The 26,053-nt window shown below is 40.2% G+C and overlaps 1 protein-coding gene and 1 long non-coding RNA gene across 5 annotated transcripts; one reads left to right on the top strand and one right to left on the bottom strand.

Moving 5' to 3' along the window:
• Window positions 1-2,086: 2,086 nt before the first annotated feature.
• TMEM207 (transmembrane protein 207) lies at window positions 2,087-21,065 on the bottom strand. 3 transcript variants are annotated; one of them, XM_074190645.1, is made up of 6 exons: window positions 20,691-21,065; window positions 17,571-17,608; window positions 10,281-10,325; window positions 10,021-10,163; window positions 8,768-8,817; window positions 2,828-2,907 (listed from the first exon to the last, which is right to left on the bottom strand). In XM_074190645.1, exons 1-5 carry the CDS (start codon window positions 20,763-20,765, stop codon window positions 8,768-8,770), a joined length of 351 nt encoding a protein of 116 aa, XP_074046746.1. In that variant the 5' UTR covers window positions 20,766-21,065; the 3' UTR covers window positions 2,828-2,907. The 3 variants fall into 3 exon arrangements, with proteins under 3 accessions (XP_074046744.1, XP_074046745.1, XP_074046746.1); XM_074190643.1 differs by lacking the exon at window positions 8,768-8,817 and having other exon boundaries at window positions 2,087-2,907; window positions 20,691-21,025; XM_074190644.1 differs by lacking the exons at window positions 8,768-8,817; window positions 20,691-21,065 and adding an exon at window positions 18,975-19,646 and having other exon boundaries at window positions 2,087-2,907.
• LOC141490582 (uncharacterized) lies at window positions 18,969-25,338 on the top strand. Of its 2 annotated transcripts, none has more exons than XR_012469274.1 (4): window positions 18,969-19,755; window positions 20,608-21,574; window positions 21,785-21,803; window positions 24,169-25,338. It is a non-coding gene; the product is annotated as an uncharacterized LOC141490582 (long non-coding RNA). The 2 variants fall into 2 exon arrangements; XR_012469273.1 differs by having other exon boundaries at window positions 21,737-21,803.
• Window positions 25,339-26,053: the final 715 nt, after the last annotated feature.

The raw sequence follows: 26,053 nt of genomic DNA, 5'->3' as shown, positions 1-26,053 counted from the left end.
TTCATTCTTGGCTGCATTCTAAGCTCTTTTGCCTTCCGGTATATTATATTCCAAGCCCTATGAGCTTCCAGTGTAGTTGCTGCTAAGTCCTGTGTGATCCTGACTGCAGCTCCACGATATTTGAACTGTGTCCTTCTGGCTGCTTGTAATATTTTCTCTTTGACTTGGGAGTTCTGGAACTTGGCTATAATATTCCTGGGGGTTGGTTTTTTGTGATCTCTTTCTCGGGGGGATCAGTGGATTCTCTCAATTTCTATTTTGCCCTCTGCTTCTAGAATATCAGGGCAATTTTCCTGTAGTAATTCTTTGAAAATGATGTCAAGGCTCTTTTCCTGATCATGACTTTCAGGTATTCCAATAATTTTTAAATTATCTTTCCTAAGTCTGTTTTCCATATCAGTTGTTTTTTCAATGAGATATTTCACATTTTCTAATTTTTCATTTTTTTGGTTTTGAAGTATTGATTCCTGATTTCTGGTAAATTCATCAATCTCCCTGAATTCTATTCTTTGTCTGAAGGATTTGTTCTCCTCAGAGAGTTTTCTTATCTCTTTTTCCATCTGGCCAATTTTTCTTTTTAAAGCATTCTTCTCCTCAATAACTTTTTGAACTGTTCTATCCATTTGACCTAAGCTGGTTTTTAGCATGCTATTTTCTTCAGCATTTTTTTGGATTTCCTTGACTAAGCTGCTGACTTCATTTTCATGTTTTTCCTGCATCTCTCTCCTTTCTTTTCCCAGTTTTTCTTCCAACTCCCTCATTTGATTTTCAAAGTCTTTTTTGAGCTCTGTCATAGCCTGAGCCCAATTTCTGTTTTTCTTGGGGTCTTTAGATGCAGGAGCTTGTGCTTCCTTATCTTCAGACTGAGTGGTTTGATCCTTCTTGGGCTTATATGCAAAATATTTCTCAATGGTCTTCCTCTTATTTCCCTGCTTGCTCATTTTCCCAGCCTGGCCCTGGTTTTGGGGTGCTTCCTGAGCTTTTGGGACACTCCCACAAGGGTCTCAGTGTGTGAGGCTCTGTCCTCCCTCCTGGTCTGTGAATGACCATAAGCACCCCCCTCTGCCACGGGGCTGAGGTGGGGGGGCCCTACTGTTCTATGGGGGGACCTAGACTGCCATCAGGATCTGAATGTGATCAGAGCCCCAGAGTCCTGTCCAGGGGCAGAGGACAGAGCTCGGCAGTCTCTCTCTTCACTCCCCAGGTTCAATGGGCTCATGCCCTGGGGGCTCCTGCTTACCAGCCCTGCCTGCTTCTGTTTCCAGATCTGCACTGTTGAAAGACCACACTTCTGTGTGTCCTGGGGGCTGGGCTCCACCTGCTCGCTCTGGCAGAGGTCCCCCGTTGTTCCCCCACTTTGTGCCCAGTGCTCCCCGGGGTGCAGCTCAGGAGACTCGCCCGTTGCTGTGAGCCGCGGCTCCCTGGGGCTGCCTCTGAGAGGTTGAAGTTCTTTAGCTCTGGTGGGCCCCTCCTCTGGCAGGCTGCCTCTCTGATCCCAGGGAGCAGAGCCTTTCTGCTCTTTTCCAGGTTACCTTGAGTAGGAGAACTGCCTCACTGGGTCCCTTTGTGGGTTCTGTCTCTTGAAAGTTTAGTTAGAGTCCTTAGTTTCAAGTTTTATCAGAGAGCACCTAAGACTCCCTTCTTGTCGCCATCTTGCTACTGACTATCTTTCAAGGACTTCAAACATCCCCAATGCTAGACCATGATGTTCCATGTCTGTCTAAGGAGTAATGTCCATCTCCCAGAGAGATAGCATGGTGAGAAGTCAAGAAAGCCACTGGCAGTTGGCTGTGTTGTTTGACAAGGAAGGAACTGAGGTGGGGGGCAAAAGGGACAGGGGGAGGGAACAGCCTCTTTCTGAGCCCACTTTCATGGAAGTCTATGGACAAATTGTGTCCTCTCAGCTCCAATTGCCACTGGCAACCAATGTCCAATGGCCCATAATCCCCCTCTGATTCCAGATGTAAGAAGGAACACAGCTCAGGAGAGACAGCTGTCCTGGTTCTTGGAGAAATTGTCTCTGACTCAATAAATGGAATATATTTGCTCAAAGCCAAAAAAAGAAAAACAAATACTCTTTTCTGAGTTTCTTATGTGAAAAAACTTTATTATTGATAGTCTAAATTTGTCATATTAACAGAATGCTTTATGATTTTCTTTTGGTTTGCTTTTCTGTCAACTGTACCCTCATGGGACAAGTCTGTCCATCTTTACAGTGACATTGAGATACAGGAAGATGTCACTTGTCAAGAAAAACCTTTGAACTAGGGGTTCCCCCTCCCACTCCCCCCCACTTGCCATTTGTGACATCATCCTGCCTTTCCAGTCTTATTATATAATTACTCTCTTGGATCCAATCAAATCAACCTTTTTACTATTTTCCTCCCACAGATAACATTCCACCTCCCATCTCTGTTACTTTACACAGGCAGGTCCTCCTGACTCCTCACCTGAACTTTTTAGAATCTGATCTCCTCAGCTCTTAACACCCTCTCCTGCCTCATTACTTTTGTCTTGACTAATAAATACATTGATCTTTCCCCTGATAGGAAGTAAATTAGAGGGCAGCACCAGTCTTACTTTGGTAGTAGTACATTGCCAGGGGCTAAGGATCCGTTTTCTGTTTGTCTTTCTTGGGGCCATGTCAGATGAAGAACAACATTTGAAAATAAGATGAGTCCATGATATTAGCCCCTCATGAAGGGGTTGAATACATCAGAAAATGGAAAATTGGTGTTTCAATGGGCTGGCCATTGTTCTTTACAGAAAACACTCTGGATTACAATCTGCTTGTCTTCTGGCCATCTTCATATGGAGGTGGGGGGCCCAAAGGGGTACTAGATTCAGGATATAATTCATGGTGTGGAGACCGGAGGTCAACTGTTGGATCCGTGACTGTTTCTCTTCCTGGAAGAACAAAGATGGAATGAACTTTCTATTAGGCGTGGAAAACAACTGTGTCATCCAGCTGTTGACATCTGTCCTTTTTTAGACTGATGGAACACTAGAAAAGTTATGTATAGCAATATTTAACATAAAGACATATACACAATTAATTACTAATCATTTAATCACCAATTAATTAATTAATTATTGATTAATTAGCTTGGATAATTAAGTTAAGTTCCCACAATGTTATTTTTTCAATTTGGTTGAATGAAATACTGGGTGACTGGCTATTCAGGAACCATGCACCATTTAACAGTCCAACGTAGAGAGCATATCACCTTTGGTGGCTATAATGTCCCAGCATGATGAGAAGACATTAGGGCAGACAAGGACTCAGCTTAGAATAGATATCCTTAGCTACTTTCTCCTTATCTTTTCTTAATTTGTTATCCAATCATTAATTACAATAGAGAGGATTGGTGACTTTCTGGTTTTAAATAGTAACCCAAAGGCTAAGTTGAATTTTGTTTGAATCTATCCAGTTTCAGAAACAAGTTCAACTATGTTGGAGGTGGAAGGCTCTGTGAGATCAAGATCATTTTAGGCATTAATTATTATCATTATTAGTTTTTGCAAAGCAATGGGGTTAAGTGATTTGTCTAAGGTCACACAGCTAGGTAATTATTAAGGGTCTGAGACTGGATTTGAACTCAGGTCCTCCTGACTCCAGGGCTGGTACACTATCCTCTGCTCCACCTAGCTGCCCCTTATCAAATGGCTTTTAAAGGGCATCACATAAAGGTTAAAAACAGCATAGATGGAAGGTAATAAGCATTTTCTTGGGGGGGGGGTCTATTATATATCAGGCCTGGTTCTGGGCAATTGACAAATACAGAGTTCTTGATTTCTATAAATTCACATTATACACAAATTGATTTTCGTGGCATAGTTCACATATGTAAAGTGAAAATTATCTATTTCATATGATCTTCACCACAACTGTGGGAAGTAGGTGGTATTAATAGTTCCATTTTAGAGATGTAGAAACTGAGGTAAACAGAAGATAATGACTTCTGAGCATCCTATAGACAGCAAATGACTGAGGCCAGAATTGAGCTCAGATCGTCATGATTCTAGACCTGGTGCTTTATCTACTGAACCACCAGATGCCTCAAGTTGGATGTGATGTCAGAGGTAGAATAAAAAACATGATTTTTGTGAAGCTGCAAATCTATATGTACAATTTGCTATTCCTTTTAAATATATATTGTTGGGGCAGCTAGGTGGCGCAGTAGATAGAGCACCGGCCCAGGAGTCAGGAGGACCTGAGTTCAAATATGACCTCAGACACAATAATTACCTAGCTGTGTGGCCTTGGGCAAGCCACTTTAACCCCATTGCCTTGCAAAAACCAATAAATGAATGAATGAATGAATAAATAAATACATATTGTTATCATTTAACTTTCTTAATTTTTTTCTTCTCTCCCTCTCTTTCCCAGAGATATCTGCCATTAGACACTGAGTATTAAGAGTCAAAATAGGGGCGACTAGGTGGCACAGTGGATAGAGCACCAGCCTTGGAGTCAGGAGTACCTGAGTTCAAATCTGGCCTCAGACATGTCAAAATACACCAAGGGACCTCTAGGTCCCTTTTAATTCTGTAATTCTGGCTTTCAGTGTTACTTTATTTCACTACTTGCCTTTGGACCCCAAACTACCCATGTTTATCATTCATTTCATTGAACAGATGTGGCTCCATATAACATTTGGACATATCTGAAATTTGGAAATTTCTGAAATCACAGGCCAATACATATGGAATAAAGAATATATTAATATTGATGATGAGGAAGAGAACAGTAGTAATAATCATTTATGCTAGGCAAAACAAGATGACAAAGGAGAGCCAGGCACTCCTCAGAACTCTCCCAACATTTCCTTTTAACCAATTTTAAAATAATACTGTGAATTGAATTCTGGAGTAGCAGAGGCAACAAATGGTCAAGAAGAAAGAATGTTCCAGTCCAAGGGAGGTCAGCATAAAAGGGCCATCATATTAGGGTGGTGGTCAGACTTAGAGGGCAATGTCAGCTTCACCATGGCAATGCCAGCAACAGGTGTTTGAGACAATTGCAACTGCAACAAGGTGGCAGAAACAGCTTTATGAAGTCTCAGTTGACACAGTAATGCTGTCAGGGATTTTAAAAAAGGTAAAAGGATTCACAATATAAAAATATTTATAGCAGTTCCTTTCATGGTGGCAAAGAATTGGAAATTGAGGAACTTTATTTGAGGAATGACTGAACAAGTTGTGGTATAGGATTGTGATGGAATTCTATGTTGTAAGATGATGAGCAAGATGCCTTCAGAAAAACCTGGGATGGTAGCATTTGGTACTTGTCTTTTGTTTTCAAAGAGAATCAATGACATCTTAGGAGGTCCATGACATCATGATGTCTTGACTTATATATGAATTAGTTTTAAATGAGGCAGCATTGTGTAGAGTCATCAGCTCCACTGTCTCTTCCAGAATCAAGTCCAGTGGCAAGATCAAAGTCAGGACAATTAGTAATGGTCCAGATTCAATAGATGACCTTGACATCTATGATGTCTGACCAAGATTCAAAACATTGCCTGCTTCGGCTGCCTTCATGGTCATTGGAACAATTTATTTTTCTCCACTTATTCTTCTTTGATGAAATCTTCATATGATTTGGGTAGACATCCCTCTAATTCATCAATGTGCTTGAGGCCCTCAATCTGTTTAACCTGTTTTTCTGAGATGATGGATGGGTTGTTCACGGAGGACAGCACCGTTGTTGTGGGAGATCAGCAAGCTGTTTAAATAGCTTCTCAACTACCTTTGATGCTCACTTGCCACCCAACACTCATCCATGATTCCGAAGTGTAATATTATTATCAGTAGTCACCTGCCAAGAAGACTTCTACAAATTCAAAAGTGAGATGAGCAGAACCAGGAGGACACTATGCTAGCAGCAATAATGTACCGTGATCAACTGTGGAAGGTCTTAGCTATTCTCAGTGATAGAATGATCCAAGGCAGTTCTCAAGGGCTTATGAGGAAAAGTGCTATCCATCTCCAGAGAAAGACTCCAGGAATCTGAATTAAAATTAAACCTGACTTTTTATACTTTCTTTTTTTCTCTTATTTTTTCCAACATGGCTAATATGGAAATAAATTTTACTTGACTTCACATGTATAATCTAAATCTAGATGACCATATTCTCTGCAGGGGAAAAGGTAGGGAGAGAATTTGCAATGTAAATATTTTGAATGTAAATATTTTACATGAAGTAAATAAATTTTTAGTGGAATAAATCAAATGTATTATGGGAAAAAAAGCTAAAAATATATAAAGCTTTGATACTTATAAATGGTCATCCATATATCATATCTTATCCTGTCAGTAGTCTTTTGAAGTATTATTGTCATCTTCATTTACAGATGAGGAAAAGAAGGAAACAGAGACATTAAATGACTTTTCTAAGGTCCCATATTTGGAAGGTATAGGGGTAGAATTTGAACTCCAGCTCTAACCATGCTACCTCATCACCACCTGGTTGACTAGTTTCTGCTTCTTTACTAGGTAAATGTATGTGTATGATTATCTACTATATAGTGGAAAGAGGATTGGTCATATGATCATTCTTATAGTGCCACATTTCTAAGCTGCATCCCTCCTGGGAAGCATTATCATTCATTTTGAGGTATAGGCTGGAGAATGGCAAACAGGAGAGGTCTGGCACATGGCCAAGCACAATCACTAATTCTAAATTTCCAGTTCATTATTCTCCTGAGGAAACATCAATAATTAGGCAATGGAAAATTAAGAAAATATGGAACATTAAATAGTCCCCAATTGGTAATTGGTATGCTTATACTACCATGAAGATATATTAAAGGACCATTGATTGACTTCCTTCATTTTTCAGAAGGAACCATCTAGGTCAAAAGTTGCAGTCAGAATTTGAACCTCTGATCTCAAATTTGGATCTAGGGGGGTGGCTAGGTGGCACTGTGGATAGAGCACCGGCCCTGCAGTCAGGAGTACCTGAGTTCAAATCTGGCCACAGACACTTCAAAATTACCTAGTTGTGTGGCCTTGGGCAAGCCACTTAACCCCATTGCCTTGCAAAAACTAAAAAAAAAAATTGGATCTGGGGAGGTTACCATAGCTACCTCGTTAGTGGATAATACTGAGAGGCAAGATGGACATCATTCCTTGGCCCCATATTTCTGTTAATTACTTACTTTCAACTTCTGATGCAGTTGCTATGTTGTTCTACCAAGCAGCCCCAGGTATGTTCAACGGAGGAAGTCGATAGTGACTGAATTAGTTCTCTGGTAGAAGCAGTTGCTTCAGCTGCCTGGAGCTTCTTGTCTTCATCCATCAGGATTGATAATATCCCCCAAGCAATCAAACTGTGATAATTGCTCTCTGTTGTGGACATACTTTATTGTTTTCTTCTTCACACCAATTTAATGTCTGTATTTAAACTTAAAAGGAATCCAAAGCTACAGGCCAAAAAACACCAGAAAATAAAAACAAAGGAAAAAACTCCACAATGTCAGAATTGCAGTTTGCAAAATAACGCTGCCCCTGATGATGCCACTGGTTAACTCTTGGCAACCTGTCTCAAGTCTTCCACAGGAAAACTTGGCTTTCCTTGCAAAGTGTGACTTGGAAGGGAGTATGAAGGGATGTAAAGGAGGGAGTCCAATGGGCACAGTCCTTCTTTGTGGTGTCCTGTCCCCAGGACCCAACTTGGGTTTTCCAATCTCTGAGCTTTGAATCATAAGGCTCTTGTTCAGATGCCTTCTCTCTTCTTCCTTTTGCATTATTCAAATCTGCATGTAAGGAATTCATGTGGCATCTTCCCCACATCATCTTCATTAGTTACCAAGTCTGTGAGATTATTTTTAGAAGCATTGATTGTCCATAGATTGAGTATTGATTTTCCCATTGGAACATTTGAGCAAAAGACTTAGTCACTGGGGATGGCTCAAGAAACCAGTTGGGAGACACATCTTGGTAGATTCTAGGGGGTGGGTCTTTAGGTACAAGGGTGGCTCCCCCAAACTCTCGAAAGTGGGTCACATCCTCCCCAGGCAGCACTTCCATCTCTGATTTTCTCTGCTTGTTGGTAATTTCTTCCTGATCACAAGCCCAAGTTTGATTTTTTTGGTATTAGTCCTCCTCCTCCTCCTTTTTGGTTTTATGGTTTTTTACTCAGCAGAATAAATCTATTTTCTTTTCTTCATGGAAGAAATCAGAAATTAGAGGATCCTATGATAAGAAATTTTGCCCAATCAGAGTAGAGCAGAGGTCATCTTGTCCAACTTTCTGTGTAAAGGATTTGTCCAACTGACTGAGTAAATTGAATTTGCGAAGTGATTTGCTCAAGGTCACATAGGCAGTAAGAGCCTAGCTTTGAATGCAAGCCACATATGACTCCAAATTCAGTACTTCTAATCCCTTGAAGAAACTCATGCCCCACCTTGAGTCTTTTCCTCTCCAGGCTTAGCATCTAGTCCCTTTAATTGTTTCTTATAGGTATGAAGCTGAGACCATCCCAATTCTCATGGCCCTTCTTGTAATGGCCTGTAATTTAACTCTCATGATTAGTTCAGTCAATTCTGTCTCAGCTATCTCATATTTTCATTCCCATTCCCAGTGAAATCACCCCTAATAATTTAGTGTGGCTCCTATAACACCCCAATTAGTCCTCAGTAGTTTTTCCTTGCCTTTAAAATCAAGGTTTTAGGGGCAGCTGGGTGGCGCAGTGGATAGAGCAATGGCCCTGGAGTCAGGAGTACTTGAGTTCAAATGCGGTCTCAGACACTTCATAATTACCTAGCTGTGTGGCCTTGGGAAATCCACTTGACCCCATTGCCTTGCAAAAACTAAAAAAAAAAAAAAAAAACCAAGGTTTTAGAATATGTGTCCAGTGAGTTTCCTTCTAATCTGTGACCCATTTGTCTATGATCCCCCCCACATTTATAGTCTCTCCCTCTCAAGTCTGTTCTTTGGTCAACTTCCTGATACATGGATCTGTTCCCATTACTTTTTTAAAATTTTTATTTATTTAAGACAATGGGGTTAAGTGACTGGCTCAAGTTCACACAGCTGGGCAACTATTAAGTCTCTGAGACAGAATTTGAACTCTGAGATAGAATTTGAACCGAGGTCCTCCTGACTGCAGAGCTGGTGCTTTCTCCACTGCACTGTTACTTCTTAACTACAACATATTCACTGACTCTCGAATGACCATGGAACAAAATATGATTTTCTGATGCTAAAATTTAAGGACCTATTTAAGGACCTAATTTCACATTTGAAAATTGCTGCTCCATTCTTGTCGGCCTATATTCTATCTTTGGGCTTTTCCTGACGTCTCCTTTCCCAGGTCTTCTTCACTTTCTTTAAGCCCCTTCCTTCCTCCCAAGTTCTAGTCAGGTGTTATTTTTTAGACCTTAGATCCCCTCCTTCAGCTTCTAGTCATCTCCCATTTCCCCAGAGCTTGGGTTTGATTTTTCCTTTTGCATTTGCTCTATTCCCCCCCTCCCCCATTTCAGTTCTTCATTTGCAGGATTATCAGCACCTTGAGGGGACAACTCCCAGCCTCTATCCATCTTTGTCTCTATGGTGGCTCACATGGCCTGGCTCAGAGTAGGCACTTCATTATCTTTAGTGAAACGAATTAAAATGCTGGGCCAGGTCTCTCATTAGTGGTAGGTTTCCAGAACATTAAGCATTTTAAAATGGTGTCTAAATTGATATATTGAGAGGCCTTTGGTAAATAGTAGAGGTGAGTAAAAGAGTGGTGGGTTGGGAGTCCAGGAGACTAGATCTGAGTCCTACCTCAGCCATTGACTTTGTACCGGGATGATAAGGAGAATAGCCTTAGGAAAATCATTTCACTTTGCAGGGCCTTAGTTTCCTCATCTACAAAATGAGAATGCTCACCTTCTCATTCCCCAAGAATCTGTCCTTCAGACAACCCTTTAGACATGAGCCTCTTGGTTCCTAAGCCTATGGGAAATCACATCCCTTCCCCCAATGATCCAACATTGGTTAAAGTAAATAAGAGAAGGCCCAAGACAAACCAGAAATGGTTTCAATATCATTGATGGCAAACACAGCCACAGTCCGTCCAGGAGGACAGGGATGAGACCTCTTTAACCAGCACTGGAGGCAGAGCAGAACCAAGCAGCATAAGATGGTGATTAGAGAGAGCAGCATGAGGCACCTGGAGCCAAAGGAAGAATAGGAGAACTTTAGGGAAAGGGCAGCAGACAGTCCTTCCAAAGGTTAATAGTCCCCAAGTCCCACCCCAAACTACCACTCTGACAGAAAGTGTCCTTACCAGATGTACCAGTCACTCAAGGGTTCTTCATCTTGGCTCATACACCTGTTAAAACAAGGAGAAAGGTGTCAGACTAGGAGACGGGCAACAAGAACCAGGACCGAACACCAAGGGTGCTAGCTTTAGAGATGAAAGAGTATTTAGTAGCCAACTAGCCTAACTTTTCAATTTAAAAATGAAGAAACTGAGGCATGGAGCATGAAGAAATTTGCACAAGGTCATATAGACAACAGTGGCAGAGTCAGAGTTTCCTAAGATCTTGGATTTCAAGTCCTCAGAAACCATACAGTTTAACTTTCTCATTTTACAAATGAAGAGACTGAGGAACTCCATTGCAGATGTGAACATTTTGTCTAAAACATCATGGAGTAATTGGTTGGACCAGTATTTGATGCAGGTTACTCTCACTTCTGAGTCCCTCCTCTTTCCTCACTCATTGCTTTGTTTCACAGGGGCAGCTAGGTGATGCAGTGAATAGAGCACCAGCCTTGGAGTCAGGAGGACCCAAGTTCAAATCCAGATCCAGCCTCAGACATTTCATATTTACTAGCTGTATGACTTTGGACAAGTCACTTAACCCTGATTGCCTCACATCCAGGGCCATCTTGATTCATCTCTGGCCACTGGCCCCAGATGGCTCTGGAGGAGAAAGTGAGGCTGGTGACTAAGCACGGCACCTCCTTACTCATATTCAATTCACGTGCTTCTCATGGTATCTCCTTTCTGAGGGTGTGGTCTTCTTTGGGAATAAAGGACAAACATCATCATCACTTTCTCCACAATATTTTTATTGGCCATGCCTCCTTCACCAGACCTAGACCTTATGCCTCTGAACAGTTACTGCTTAAAATGACTGTATCCTTCACATACCCATGGACCAAAACAATCCTTTTGTCCAAGGACCTTGCATGCTAAATACAAATAGGGAGACAGTAAAAAATATATAGGTACAGACAGAAGATATCCAAGTTATCTAAAAGGCTGTGGAAGGGGAGAGGGAGGAGTAGAGAAGGGGGGAATCAGGATAGACTTCATTTAGAAAGTGATGTTTGAACTGAGTCTTGAAGGAACTCAAGGTCTCCAAGAAGAGCAGATGAGTAAGGAGAATATTCCAGGCGTAGGGAATAACCAGGGCAAAAGCTTGGAGATGGGAGATTATGTGTTATGCAAAAAAGAACGTATGCCAGTATGGCTGAATCATAGTCTAGAGAGTGTAGCAATGTGCAAGAAAACTGAAAAAAAGCAAGAAGGGACCAGATTGGGAAATGTTATAAATACCAAATGGAAGAGTTGATTATTTTATTCCAAAGGTATTAGAGATGCACTGAAACAGCAACAACAACAGCAACAATTTTAATAAGAGGAGTTACATGATCTGACATGGAGATCAGAGGGAAATAAAGCATTTCAGAAAGTTAATAGGAGATGAATTGAAGTGGGCAAATCCAGAGTGAGACAGATGACCAGACGACAGTTGACAGTTACAACAAAACAAGACATCATTAGGTGATGTCAGTATTGATGATAATGATGTGAAGGAAGAAAAGAAGACATTAAGAGACAAGGCTGTAGAGCTAACATTGGGCAGGACCTGAATACTCAGACACTGCTTTAAAGGTGATCAATGAGCCCTGCTCATGGTTTATGCTTGGAGGGATCTGCTCTAGCTAGGTTTGCCCTAAAATTCAGGTTTATTCCTTTGAGTCCTTAAAAATTTCTAATGGCCACAGTGGATTAAAATTATATGGGGAATTTTCTGGAGCCCTCTCTAAGGATCAAAAGCAGAATAGCAAATTCTTTTTTAGTTTACCTTGATGACAATTTCCTCTTTAAAAAGGTGAAGAACACAGTGAAAGCCACATTTCTGGACACAGTTCTCACCTATAGAGAAGTGACTGCTGGGTTTTAATGGGAGGAACTATGGGAGAGGTTGCCGTTTTTGTTTTTCAGCCATTTCTGACTCCTCATGATCCTATTTTTGGGTTTTCTGGGCAAAGATACTGTAGTAACTTGCCATTTCCTTTTGTCACTTATTAAATAGATTAGGAAATCGCACAAACAGTGTTAAATGACTTGTCCAGGGTCACAGAGTTAGGATCTGAGCCTACATTTGAGTTTGTGAAGATAAGTATTCCCGATTGTAGTCCCAGTGCTCTACTCTAAGAACCACCATAATAACTAACTGTCCTATAGTGCCATAGAGGAGATGAAAAATAGGTCTGGTTTTTCATGTAGCCTGGATATAGGGTGAACAGCTACCCAAAGGAGAGTAACCTAGCAGGGGCCCATGATCTAGAATTCTAGAAGGGAAGCTATCCCATAAAAACATATGAAGTTCTCAAGACTGAACTTGTAACACACAAAGAAGCAACTGCTGATGGGAAAAGATTGGGAGTTGTAGAAATCAGAAGTGCCAAAACAAAACACGTCCCTGTGCTTCTGAATAGGACTGAAAGATAGTTGGGAAATGGTTCACAAACTAAAATGTAATAGAACATAGATAATGCTAATATGTAATTCTCTAAGTCAATGATGCATTCAGAGATCCTTACATATGATTTCGTAGTTTCTATTTGAAATGTCTACCGCTAAAGACACAAATGTGGATGCACAGGGAGCTCATCAACCAGTTTTGATTTAAAAACAAAAACATGCAAAAGATAGAAGCGAGAGCAGGTAAACGAGACGATCCAAAAGTGCGGCACAATCTTTAAAATACTGTATGAGGAAAGCAAAAACAACAACAGTATGAAGAGTGTTGAACTGTGAAGGAAAACTGAAGACAACAAAGAGAAGTTTGGCTTTTTGGTTCATATGGTTTGCTCTAGCAGCAAAAATTAGGAGATATGCAACTGGATAAGATCACTTCTGGGCTGTTTGGGCTAGACAGAATGAGGACAGTTGACGATGGAGATAAAATAAAAATATCAAACTCTTAAGTTTGTTTCTTTTATCTTCTAAGGAAAATCATGTCTAGGCAGAAACAGAGAATCAAAATAGCTAGTAAAAAAGTGAAGCTAGGTAGGGAGCAAGTAGGAGCCTGGTGTGAGCTTTTCTTGATAAATTCTGCACACTGGGCCCAATGAGTTACTTTTAGAGAATTATAACAACTGATGAATGTGACTGTGAATCTCTAAAATCATAATAACAGTTATCATCTATAATATCACTTTAAGACTTGAAAATCATTTTGTCATATCTCACTTAATGTTAAAAAATAAGTTATCAGTTGTTCCCATTTTATATATGGAGAAACTGAGGCTGACAGATTGAGAAACTTCCCCAGGATGATACAATTACTCAGGGTCAAGACTAGGATATGAACTTGGCTTTCTGAACTTTGAGTCCACTATTCGATTCAGTATGCAGACAGTAAAAGATGATGGCTTATGTGAGAGATCCTATAGAAATGGAGACAGACAAATTTTGTCCCAATTTTCAAAAAAGATTTAAAAAAAGGGAGGCTGGAGTTTGCAAACTGTAGCTTAGGGAGTTTGACTAATTCCTGGAAAATTTTCCACATGCATTATTAAAGGCATGGATGGTTAATGAACATCTAGATAAGGATGTGGTGCCAAGAAGACTCCTTGGAATTAATGTTGAATTTTTTGCACATTGTTTCATCAGAACCTCCCTAAAACCCTAGGGATGGAGGGGCTATTCTTCTTCTTCATCATTTACAGATGAGAAAACAGATTCAGAGGTATCAAATGATTCTCTCAAGGCCACATGATTAGTAAGCTTCTTAAGTGGGATTTAAATCTTGGTTGTCCCTACCCCAAGTCCACAACTAAGCTATCCACAGCGCCTTCCATAAACCTCCCAAAAATGTCCCATTAAGAATGACTTCATTTGAGTAACTAGATTAGACTTTGGGGCAAAGGATAGCTGCAAACATTTTTCTAGCTATTTTCACATTTGGATTTTACTCTTTTTATGGTCAAAACTAATAAAGATGGGCAATTGTAGGTTAAATAGCGGAACATTTAGATAGATTCAATTGAATGGTTGCATCCAAAGATTTATCGCTATTGGTTCAAAGTCAAAATTAAATTACGTCAATAGAAGAATGTACTACAGATCTATGCCTTTATTAATAATGGAGAGGTAAATTTATCAGTCGCAGATGACATATCTTGGGGTGGGAGAGGCAACTGTTGTACTCAATGATAGAAAGTTTTGTCAGATTGGATCATTGGTCTGAACCCAACAATAACAACGACATTTAACAAAGTGCAATGTAAAACCTTCCATTTGGGTTTCAAAAATCAAGGACACTAAAAAAGGGCAGAGAGTTTGAAAAATATCTTGGGGGTTTTAGTGGGCTCAAAGTTCAAGACAAGTCAAGGGGTGATGTGTCCTTCAAAGAAATTAATATGGTCCTAGGGATGTCTAAGAGAAACCTTGAGTCCAAAATGGTAGCCATATTCTACTGTGCCCTGATCAAGATAGTGAAGACTATTGCCTCCAATTCTTTTTGCCACACCTCACTAAGCTGAGAATGTCCAGAGGAGGCTGCCTCCAGAGGGGGAGAGGTCTGAAGAGGAGGTTCTGCTAGAAGTGATGGAAGGAAATCATTTAGTTTAGAGAAGACTCACTGGACACCATGTCCATCTTCAAAGTTGTGAAAGACTGAGATTTGGAGGCGGGACAAAGGGAAGAAAAGAAGTCATTTATCCAGTGCCTACCATGCCAGTGTCTTACAAATATTATCTCATTTGATTGAGAGCTTAGGCTGTGAGTTTAGACTTGACTTTTTTGCCCCCAAAGGCAGATCTGGGAACAATGGGTAGGAATTGCAAAGAGCCGATTTAGGTTAGATTTCAGAAAATCGGCCTTAGAGAGTAGAGCTGTCCATAGGCTGGCTGGGTGGTGGCAGGGTCTTTTCTCATTAATGGCTGGCAATTTGGACCATTAGCTACCTGCTATGGAACGTTGAAGGAAAATGTGTCAGGGATAGGATAGACAACCTGCCAACCACAACCTGCATCTGCCAACTCTAAGGTTCTTGGCTAATAGGATTTTAGAGTCCGTCATTAAATCCAAGTGATGCTGGGAGAAGTCATACCCTAACCCTCCACCAGCTCACTCTAGTTATCATATACCCCAGGAAAATATTAGCAGGGCCAAGAAGGATATAGGCCAGGTACCAGGATGGGGTGGAGGAGAAAATGCATAAAGAAAGAAGACATTGAGGCTAAAGAAGAAAGAAAAGACTGCTTCATTATTTCCCCCAAGGCTGCTCCTCCATTCTTCCTTTCTACTGTGCTCTCATATGAGGGACAATAGTTTTGCAGCCTTCAAGTACATGGAACTTTTGCCTTTGCAGATAAAACTGAACAGACCTAAGTCAGCTGGCCAAATTAAACAAAATATTCAGAACTCTTCTTATTTTTTGTTGTTGTTTCATCAATCATCTATTCTAGGAGAGATCTTTGGATTTCCTGAGGTTCAGTTCCTTAGAGGAAGGGATTTGGTGTTATTCGACGTTGTCTCCTGGGCTTACAACCTGGTAATCTTTATATGAAAGATAAACACTAGGTAAACATGATTAGCCGCCATTTCATTCCACATTGAAGATATGGGCCTTGAAGCTTAGTGCTGTTTGGGCTTAGGAGAGCTATAGCTTCTTCATTTTCTTTTTCAGCATTTAGTAGACTAGAATAATGTTTTTCAGCTCTTCTTTCTTTTTTTGAATTATTACTAAAATAACACTCAAGATTTTTCATTTTCAGAGTATTCCAAAATGATTTATCAGTATCCCTAAAAAGGAGATAGGTCATTTTTTTTAATACTGAACCTATACAAAATGAATTCAAGTATCTGTAGCCTCTCTTCTACTCAATTTAAACACTTACCCCAAACTATACACTGAGTCAGTTAATTTAGTACTAATGGAGAATCTCCAAGACTGGTATCTCTGCTGCCAATTGGAAAGAGAATAGATATGGAGAGTGAAGGTTTGCATTCAAATTTCACCCCTGTTTCTTATGAGCAATAAAATTTTGGGAAGCTCACTTGGACCCTGAGTCTCAGTTTCTTTATCTGTTAGATGAATTTGCTGGGCTTGATCTCTAAGGTCCCTTCTAACTCCTGACCATCAATCTGAACCCAATTTGAATCTCAAAATTTTCCCCTCCTCCTCCTGCCCAAAGGGGCATCTGATGGACAACATGGGCAAACCCAGATTATTAATTTCCCCATTCTCCCACCTTCTATTTACTTCTTCCTTTAGTCAAAACATCCCTTGCTTGGGCCATTCTATTTAACAGCTTCAAATGGTTTGATGGACTTTTTTTCATGGGTTCATGATTTTTTTTAAAGTTTGGACAATTTCATTTCAATACGATTGATTTGCTTTGTAATCCTTCACATTTTCATGCACTTTAATCACTCTCCCCCCAACATTCTTAGAAAGCATCCATAGTTTTCACTAGATTCCAAGAGGAGTCCAAGTCACAAAAACCATGAAAAATTCTGGCTCTATGTCATGTGGAGTCCTAACTTTAGTAATGCCCATCTAGCCTAAACTGCATTAAGGTAGGTAGTTATCCATTCATTTTCCCATTCCTTGCCTTCATGATAACAGGGGTGCCTTCTCTTTTCTCCTCCAAGATTCCTTTTTTAGTTTTGGCTTCTAATCACCTTGAGATCAGTTTTGTTAGGGTGGCACCCAGGTCCAAGAAATCCCTGTTGTGGGGTGCTGACCTTGTCTGCAGGACTTGCCATGCTGCTCCAAATTTCTATAAAGCTAAAAGGGTCTCTTGATAAACTGTTAAATCAATCATTGATTGCCCTGTCTAGCCAAGGGACCTGCTTCCCAATTCTTGCCCAAATTGGAATAGAGTTACTAAGGTTGAATATATTACAGGTTTAAAAAGAAATGGAGAAGCCATGCTATTATTAAACTAGTTAAGATTCTACCCCACTGGTAACTGAGACCAGAGATGGGGTTATTTGAAGAGAATGAGGTAGCTACTTTGATCTCTGCTTCACTCTATGAGTATCCAGGATTTCCTCATTTTCCTTGGAATTTAACCCAAGGACCTATCATCAGAGACAGACCTGCAACATCTGGCCACCTCTCTTTTACTCAAGTTAACCTAAATCTTCCTTCCACCCCCCCCAAAAAAAGTCCTATTTGCATTCTTAAATCATTAATTAGGCTTTTCCCCCATGGTTCTTTTTATTAGATTTTTGGCTAATCCAAGATTTCTTGGAAGCTCCAACAATGCTTTGATCCTCTGACATTTTGAATGCTAAATTAAAGGTCCCTTGTTATTTACTTACATTTCATTTTCTTCACAGGTTGGGTCTGGGCTCACCAGCTGAAACAGAGATTTATAACAATAAACACTGAGCATCTTATCAGCCTAATCCTCTTCATCCAAATGGTGTCTGGAGACAAATGTGGACTTATTGAGCTTCCTTTGTTTTTTAATTAAAAGCTCTGGAGAAGCAGAGCACTCGGAAAAGGAGTGGGATTCCAAATGAAGAAAGAACATGTCTACTTGTTTCTTGTTATACTGAACAAGGAAGCAATGTCTATTTCTCACTCAATTCCCACTTCCCTCTTTCTCCCCAGGTAAAGACTGGGGTCTGGGGATTGCTTTGAATAACTTTTCTTATTTCAGGTAGGTGTTGCTTCAGATAGGAACTGGAATAATAGTTGGGGGAGGGATGTTACATGCTTCTCTTTATTTCACAAGCTGATGTTCCAGTCGTTCAAAGGGCTTTGTAGCAATTATTTGTTATTTAACCTATCTGCCTCAGTTTCCTTAAGAGTAAAATGGTGATAATAGCACCAATTTTACAGCATTGTTGCATCAAATTATACAATCATTATAAAGTTTTTGACACAGTGGCATGTCATAGATGTCAAATCCACAGTTTAAATTCATTGTTTCAGAGAATCCTAGCTATGGGATACTTCAAGTAGCCTTCAATCCAAGGTCATCATCATCTTACAAAGGAGGATCCTGAGACCTAGGCAGAATGGTCTTGTTCAAGGTCATACAGGCATCGGACATATGACTAACCTAGGATTGATCATCAAGTCCTATGTTTCCAAATCTTTGGGGAGTTGTTCCCATTTAACATTTCACCATGCTCAGACACATGGAGAAATTCAATCTTCCTCTATAGGCATCAAGTGTTTACACCATTGAAGTGCCTTCTCCAGGCTATGAAACCCTCCCCCCCACCTTCAAGGAGTTTCCATTCAAAAGGAGGAGACAAGGACCCATATGAGTAGACCCTCTAGATGCTGATCATCAGATGTCCTTGAGAGTTAAAAGCAAAATCAAATCAAATCCAACCAGTCTAATTCAGATTGCATTGCATTGTCTTGACAATGTAGAAAGCAGAACAGAAAAGCAGACCATTTCAGAAAGGTAACGAGCATAGGTTATCTAGAAAAAGTTTGTTCGGGGTTGGGGGTTGGAATGGCAAAGGAGATGATTGATACACAGATCCCAATGTCCCAGCATCAAATATTGAGGTTCACCTCTGGTTCATTCCTCATGGGACATAACCATCTTTAGGCCACCACCACCACCAGGTGGTCTGATCTCTAAAAGGCCCCTTTTCTGGACCTTGCCTTCCTCTGCCATCCCAGCACATTCCTAGGCTGTCTTCCCTGTGTGACTGCCCTGGGCAATGGGACTGTTCTCTGGGTAACTGCCGTCATCTTACCTCCACCATTCCTCCTCTGTCCAGCAGGCTTTAATATTGCTGTGGCTGCCTCTGGCTATCTCCCTTCTTTCTCTCTCCGGCTGCCCAATTTTAGACTGACCATGTAGTTGAGGCATAGCTCTTTGGGGAGGTCTTTGCTTGAGCTGAGGCATTTGACTAGTTCCATTAAAGAAGGATAAGCAGTGACGGTTGGCTCATGGAATCCATGGGTGGCTCATGAGTTAAACTGATCTCCTGGAGGGCCCTAATCCATTTCCTGCATGGCATGGCAGCTGCCCTGTCCACAGTCCTAAGGGGGAATCTCTCTCTGTTCCAGTCACTTATCCCTTTGCATCTGTGATTTATTGCCCAAGTATATGGCAGCAAAGAAATTGGTGGAGGTACAGATGGGAAACTGAACGAGGCATCAGAGGGCATGAGAATGAACAGTTTAGCAGCAGAGAAAATGAGGCACCTTCCGTTTTTGTTCAACGATTGCAAGTCAGTTTGCATACTAATCGAGTTGAAAATGAACCTGCAAATGATATCTCCACAGGAGTTTATTTATGGGTCTAACTCATCCTTGGGGATCAGGCTGAACTGAGAGGACTGACAAATCTCCTAGCTCTGCTCACCCACCTAACCTGCTCTGACTGAAACATGTAGCTGAGATGAGCAGTGATGCCGCTAAATGATCCCCTGGGTGATCCACTGAGAAGCCGACAAACCTCTGGGCCATTCTCAGTCTTTGGGGCAATTTGGAACTGACCACATGTAGTTGGTGTTCTGGTTCGATATTTAGGTGTGGAGATGCATTTCTTCATTTCTTTTCTATCCCTGCTGCCTAACACATAAATGCTTAATCGGCCTGTTGATTGATTGGTAGCTAGTTGGATGGTACCAGAGGGAACAATAAGAGAGCTAATAGTTCTTCATGTATGGCTGGGGGGGATAACTGAGGATGGCATTTCACATTTCTAAGCTCATAGGATTTCAAATCATTTGAGAGCTGGAAGGTACCCTAGAGGATATCCAATCTAATTGCTTCATTTTCCAGATGAGGAAATTGAGTGACCCTGAACAAGTCACTTTTCCTTCCTGAAACTCAGTTTCCTTATTTGAGTGAAGTCTGTGATCTATATGGGGCTCCTTTGTTTCTTCTGGCTCTTAGCTAGGGTTCTACCATCCTATGAATTGTCCTGGTCAGGATATGGTCCCCCCTTCCTTGAAATCCAAATCAAGATTAGAGGTTTATTAAGCCAGTGCCAGGTGGGAATCTACAAGCTATCTAATATCCCTCCCTTTCAATTTACAAAAGAGGACACTGAGGTTCAGAGAACTCAAGAGACTTTCTTATAATTCCAAAAATGATAAAAATGAGATTCAGACCCAGAATTTTTCCTCTTTCCTTTCATCCTCCTATTTCCAATATATTTTAGATGTAAGAGTCTGATCCTATGAATAAGTTGATTAAAAAGACTGTTCTTGGCTTTTATTTGGAGAGATACAATTTTTGCTTCTAAAGGAACAGAGTTAATGAAAAGAAGAGGTGGGGAAGAGAAATAATATGAGTATAATGGATATATATTTTATGTTTCATCTCTGTCCTAACTAATGGAAAAACATCTAACATGTATGGTATTTTTTTTTCTAGAAAATGCTTGGCAAGTTATTCAAAGGATAGACAAGATCAGTTCTGCCTAACACCCAAGTCTGTTCCCAGAGGTGAAATTTTACCTGGAAGAGAAGCAAGCCTACAGCTCCAATTCTTGAGAGCAGCGAAGCGAAACTTGCCCCTTTGGGTGGCCGCATCCTGCTGATCAAGGAAGGCTGACTGGATGCTTGGTGGTCGAGTGTGTCTTCCTAAGCTTTGGAGCCCAGGCGTTGCCCTCTGGTTCATGCTCTGAGCATAGTGTGTTAATGGTCTCTGCTTCTGACTGGTAAATTAGAAGGTTGGGGAAAGAATGCTAGCTGCCCACACACACACTCCAGCAGGCACTGGAGACCAAGGCATGTTCCTGGAAAGGTCAGGCCCTTGGCAACGTGGATGTAGTGGGGGACTGGAAATGAGCACCTGAAAGGTGCTCTGGCATCCAAGGGCCACAGCAGGAGCCACTATGCCTCTTGGTCATGGATCCTGGCCTCTTTTCAGGTTACATTTTCTTCTCTTCAGGCCAAATACCTTCCTTCTCTCCTCTAAGTTGCCCTCACTATGCATTAAACTTACAGGAGGGCATAAACTAAAAGTCCCCTTAGATAACTACTGATTGAGTGACTTTAGCCATATCACTTATCCTCCTAGCCTCAGTTTCCTCTCCTAGAAATGGGAATAAATGGTATACCACTAGTACCTCCACATCATATGAGATGTGTATTAAATGTTCTAGAAATGTTGGTTATGATTCTACAAATCCTTATCATCCTGCCTGTAACTCAAGTGTTTTCCTTCTTTTCATTGCCTTCTCTACGGACCCCTGTGAACTTTGATCGAGCATGGCTCTGAACTCTGATTCTTGCAACAAAAGGAGAGCTAAGACAGAACCAGAGGGGAACTGTTCCCTAGTTCTTTCAATGGTCAATGAATGTTAGCCCAGATAGACTCCCTTCCCCTGGTTGCCAAGGTCAGTGGAGAGAGGACAGGTGTTTTCTTTTTTGTTTCTTTTCAATCAAGTGTGCTATAATTCTCCTCCTCCTCCTCCTCCTCCTCCTCCTCCTCCTCCTCCTCCTCCTCCTCCTCCTCCTCCTCCTCCTCCCTATTTATTTTGTCCTTTGTTTTTTTTCAGGAACTAATATTTTATTTCTTTATTTTTTCCAACTACATGAAACAATAGTTTCCAGCAACCATTTTGGGTAAGATTTTGAATTTCACATTTTTTTCCTTCCCTCTCTTCCCTCCTCCCCTAAACTAAAAGCAGTCTAATATAGGCTATAGATGTATAGCCATGCAAAACACAGATATATTGATCATGTTGTAAAAGAAGAATCAAATAGGAATAGGAAAAATTCATTGGAGATAAAACAGCATAATATCTAAGACAATCTTTAAAAAGTGAAGATGGAAAGCTTTGGCCTACATTTAAACTTCAGAGTTTCTTCTCTGGATTTGGATGGTATTTGCTGTCATGTCTTTTAGAATTGCCTTTGATTATGATGCTGCCAAAGTGAACAAGTCTATCATAGTTGAGCATCATCTAATGTTAACTATTAGTGTGTAGAATGTTCTTCTGGCTCTGTTCTCACTCTGCATCAGTTCTTGCAAGTCTTTCCATACTTTTCTAAAACCCAGTCATTCATGATTTCTTACTTCATCACATCCATATACCACAATTTGTTTAGTCATTCCTCGATTAATGGGCATCCCCTCAATTTCCAATTCTTTGACACTATGGAAAGAATTACTATACATACTTTTGAACATGTGGAGATTTTTTATTCTTTTTCTGATCTCTATAGGATACAGATCTAGGAGTGGTATTGCTGGATCATAATTACTGTTGGCAGATCTGCTATAATTCTTAATCATGACAAGCCACTGAGGCACATTGACCTCTTATTTAAAGTGAGGCACTGAATGAATTCTGAGGCCTCTTTCTATTCAATGAGTGTGACAGAACACAATAATTATTGTGGAGTTAAATCTTATATTTGGAACCAAAAGACCTGTGTTTGAATCTTGTTATTTGTGTGGCTTTGGGAAAGTCACTTAACCCTGTGATCTTGGTTTCCTCATCTATAAAATGAGTGGATTGAAACTGATGGTCTCTGAAACCACTTCCAACCTTAGTTCTACTATCTCATAAACTGAAACTCTAAATTTATGTCCCTCCAATCCTAAGGATCTTTCTAGACAAAGAGAAGAAACTCATTCATTTTACTTTGCTTTGTGGGGAGGTGATTTCTCTCCTAGATGCAACCTAAGGAAGACTTGGTTAGTTGGATGTCATGGAGCACCGAGTAGAATTCATACATCATCACTGTATGCATTTGGTACAGGCTCTCCTTCTTTCCCTGGAGAGGACTCTTATGGTTGCAGTCTAGGTTCTTAACATCACAGAGTCAAACATCTCTTCTGTCCTTTAGGTCACATAGTGGACTAGCTCATCAGGTAAAGATGGAACTTTAATCTTCTCCTTTAATCATTAAATGACCATTCTCAGTGGTTAACATGCCCAGTTTGATATGCTGCAGAGGAACAGCTGAAATAGATGATGTAAGATGAACAGATTGATGAGTTCAACAATTATCAACTTCTTTTGCAGCTGGATTCATCCAGGAATAGGAAATAGTGGGAAGAGCTGGCTTCAATGGAAAGTGCTCAGCTCTCTTCCATTTTTCCTTTCCCTTTTTTTATTTCCTTCCCCTCTTCCACACCTTTCTGGAAGCAACTTCCTAGAATCTACCTGATATTTTAAAAAACGTATTTATTTTTTCTACTACATGCAATGATAGTTTTCAACATTAAGTTTTTTGCAAAGTTTGGATTTTTACATTTTTCTACCTCCCTCCCTTCCCTCACCCTCCCCCCCCCAGAAAGCACTGGAAGCTAAGCTATCCCTGTATAACCAGGCTAAATATAAATCCATATTTATCATAACACCTGACCTTCTTGACTGCTCAGATTGTTTGTGGAGATTCAAGTCACCACTCTTTCTTCTGGTGATTTGAAGACTCACTGAGCCTTATCATCAGCCCTTAATTGCAATCTTAAGACATCTGGATCTTTCCATGCCTTTTTTCCCACAGGACATTCTTTTATGTGTTATTGCTCCTAATTGGAGTGTAGAAACAATTGTCTTATTTTTTTTCTATCAGAATCTCCAACACTGAGCATATGGTAAGCATTCAATAAAGGGTTTTTCATTCATTCATTCACTTAAGGAGGATATAATGAACAAGTCAACAGAGTATAAAGATTTCAATAGCCCCAAAGCCCACGCCCTTTGTGAGAGATGCACATCTAGCAATGGAACAAAGGAGAAGGTTAAAGACTCAAAATTTTCATAGTGAGCTCCTTCAATATGTCATAAAGAGGATGAAGTCTATATTGGAAATCACAAAAGAGTTTTCTAGGAAGTAATGATAATAATATTAATAACAGTCATAATGTGTATTTATAAAGTATCTTAAGAGTAGCAAAACATTTTATAAATATTATTTTACTTTATTCTCAAAACAGCTCTTAAATTTCAATACTTTTATTACTTTCATTTTACAGATGAGGAAACTGAGGCAGACAATGGTTGTGTTGCTTGGTCACTCTACTGGTAGATGTGTTAGGTTGGATTCAGACCTAGCGCTTCTTGGTTCTAGAGCTTGACTCTTACATCCTCTTGATTCTCAAGCCTTTCTACCTCCATAAGATGAAGGGGAGCTCCAAGAAGCTGCGAGGTCAGAGGAAATGAAAGACAGCATGTGCCTTTGGTATAGTAGCTAATTCAAACAGAAGAAACATTGGAGGAGTGAGGAGAATTGAATTCATTGGACATTGATTCAGAAGACCAGTTTAGGTTCTGACCCTCTGCACTTATTTTTACCCTTCCTCTCAGTTCCCTTGTCTGAAAGGATGGCGATGATAATCCTTGCGCTGCTCATTTTGTAGGACTGTGATCAGGGTCTGATGAAAATTTTGCAAATGTAAAATGTCAGATGCCTTTCTTTTTAACTGGGAGCTCTGAGTTTCTTGGAAACTGAACACTAGAGAGGAAGCTTGTGACAACGAGATTGGAATTTAGCAACTATATTTGTCTTCATAAAATTTCAGTTCAAAGGAAACTCCTCAATCCTAACCTGGATAATGATCTATCTGCCAAGGGAGCCTTTGAAGACATTCAGTGAAGAAGTCCCCATCTCACCCCACCCCTGTCTCCAAGTGCAGCCTAATCGGCACAAGTATGGAAACCTTTCTCCTTATGTCCCACTTAAATTTAGTACATTGCAACTTCCTTCCTTATTCTGGGTTCTAAGCCCCAAAGAACCAGCTTAATATATCTCTATGTAATGTCGAAAGAAAATAATCAGCCTTCCAAGTCAACCTTTGCTTCCAGTCTATCAAAGCTAATCATTCCAAGTTTGTGCAATGAAGTTGTGTATATGGTGCCAAAACCCCGACCATCTAGTTGTCCTCTCACTATGGCTCCTTGACCTTGGAGTCAGGAAAGAGCTGAGTTCAAATTCTGTCTGAGTATCTGTTAGTTGTACGAAAACAGAAGTGATTTAGCGTCTCTAAACTTCTGTTTTCTCATTTAGAAAAGGAGACTGTAGTTGTTGATGTTGTTATGACAAGAAATGAAACAACATTTCCTGTATCATCTGACCAGGGCAGAATACGAGAAGATGAGAAATTGCCTTTCTTTCCCCACTTCATTCTGAACATTAAACTTTTCTTAATCCAACCATAAATGATTTTAGGTGGTTTTTATCCTGCCATATCCATGCTTTATAATGAAGAATAAAAAAAGATGAAGATAGTTGAATTGATGGATGGGTCGAGAGATAATTATTTAGGGGGAGAGAGAGAGAGAGAGAGAGAGAGAGAGAGAGAGAGAGAGAGAGAGAGAGAGAGAGAGAGATCCAAAGTAAATTATTTCAGAAAAGGAGTTGGAAAGGGGACCTAGTTATATTTCTAATGTGACATCCATCATGGTCATTCGAACTTCAAAGCATTCCATTTGGATTATTGGTTATGTTTGTTCTTTACGATGATGCTATTGCAAGTCGTACCATCTGTCTATACTTAGTCTTGCATCAGTCTTTTGGTGCTTTTCTATATTCATCACATTAATTATTTCTTAGAGTAATATTTCTATAGGATCATGTACTATATTTAGTTAATCATTCTCCAATTTGGGGGAATTACTTTGCTTCCAGTTTGTCATAACCCCCCCCCAACTTTTTGTGATAAATATTTTAATGATTTTGGGGGTCTTTTTAATCTTTCCTTGAATTTCTAGGAGTATAAGCATCAAAGTAGAATTTTTAGTTCTAAGTCAAGGATCATTTTAGTCACTCTGGATAATCTCAATTTGTCTTCCAGAATATTTATTAATATTCCCCTTTTGTTGGTATTATCTGTTACCACTGAAGTCACATAGTTGTTTTTT

This window comes from Macrotis lagotis, chromosome 6, assembly GCF_037893015.1.
Source record: "Macrotis lagotis isolate mMagLag1 chromosome 6, bilby.v1.9.chrom.fasta, whole genome shotgun sequence".
Taxonomy (NCBI): domain Eukaryota; kingdom Metazoa; phylum Chordata; class Mammalia; order Peramelemorphia; family Peramelidae; genus Macrotis; species Macrotis lagotis.
Note: the sequence above shows the minus strand (reverse complement) of the source record. Positions and strands in the feature narration are given on the sequence as shown.

What these genes read in the sequence shown, in the direction of transcription:
- TMEM207 (XM_074190643.1), bottom strand. Translation starts at nt 20,765, where the DNA reads ATGCGGCCACCCAAAGGGGCAAGTTTCGCTTCGCTGCTCTCAAGAATT. An exon ending in TAGGCTTGCTTCTCTTCCAG is followed by an intron (nt 17,609 to 20,690) that starts GTAAAATTTCAC and finishes TCTCTGTTTCAG; the next exon opens with CTGGTGAGCCCAGACCCAAC. An exon ending in TTGAGTGACTGGTACATCTG is followed by an intron (nt 10,164 to 10,280) that starts GTAAGGACACTT and finishes CTTTGGCTCCAG; the next exon opens with GTGCCTCATGCTGCTCTCTC.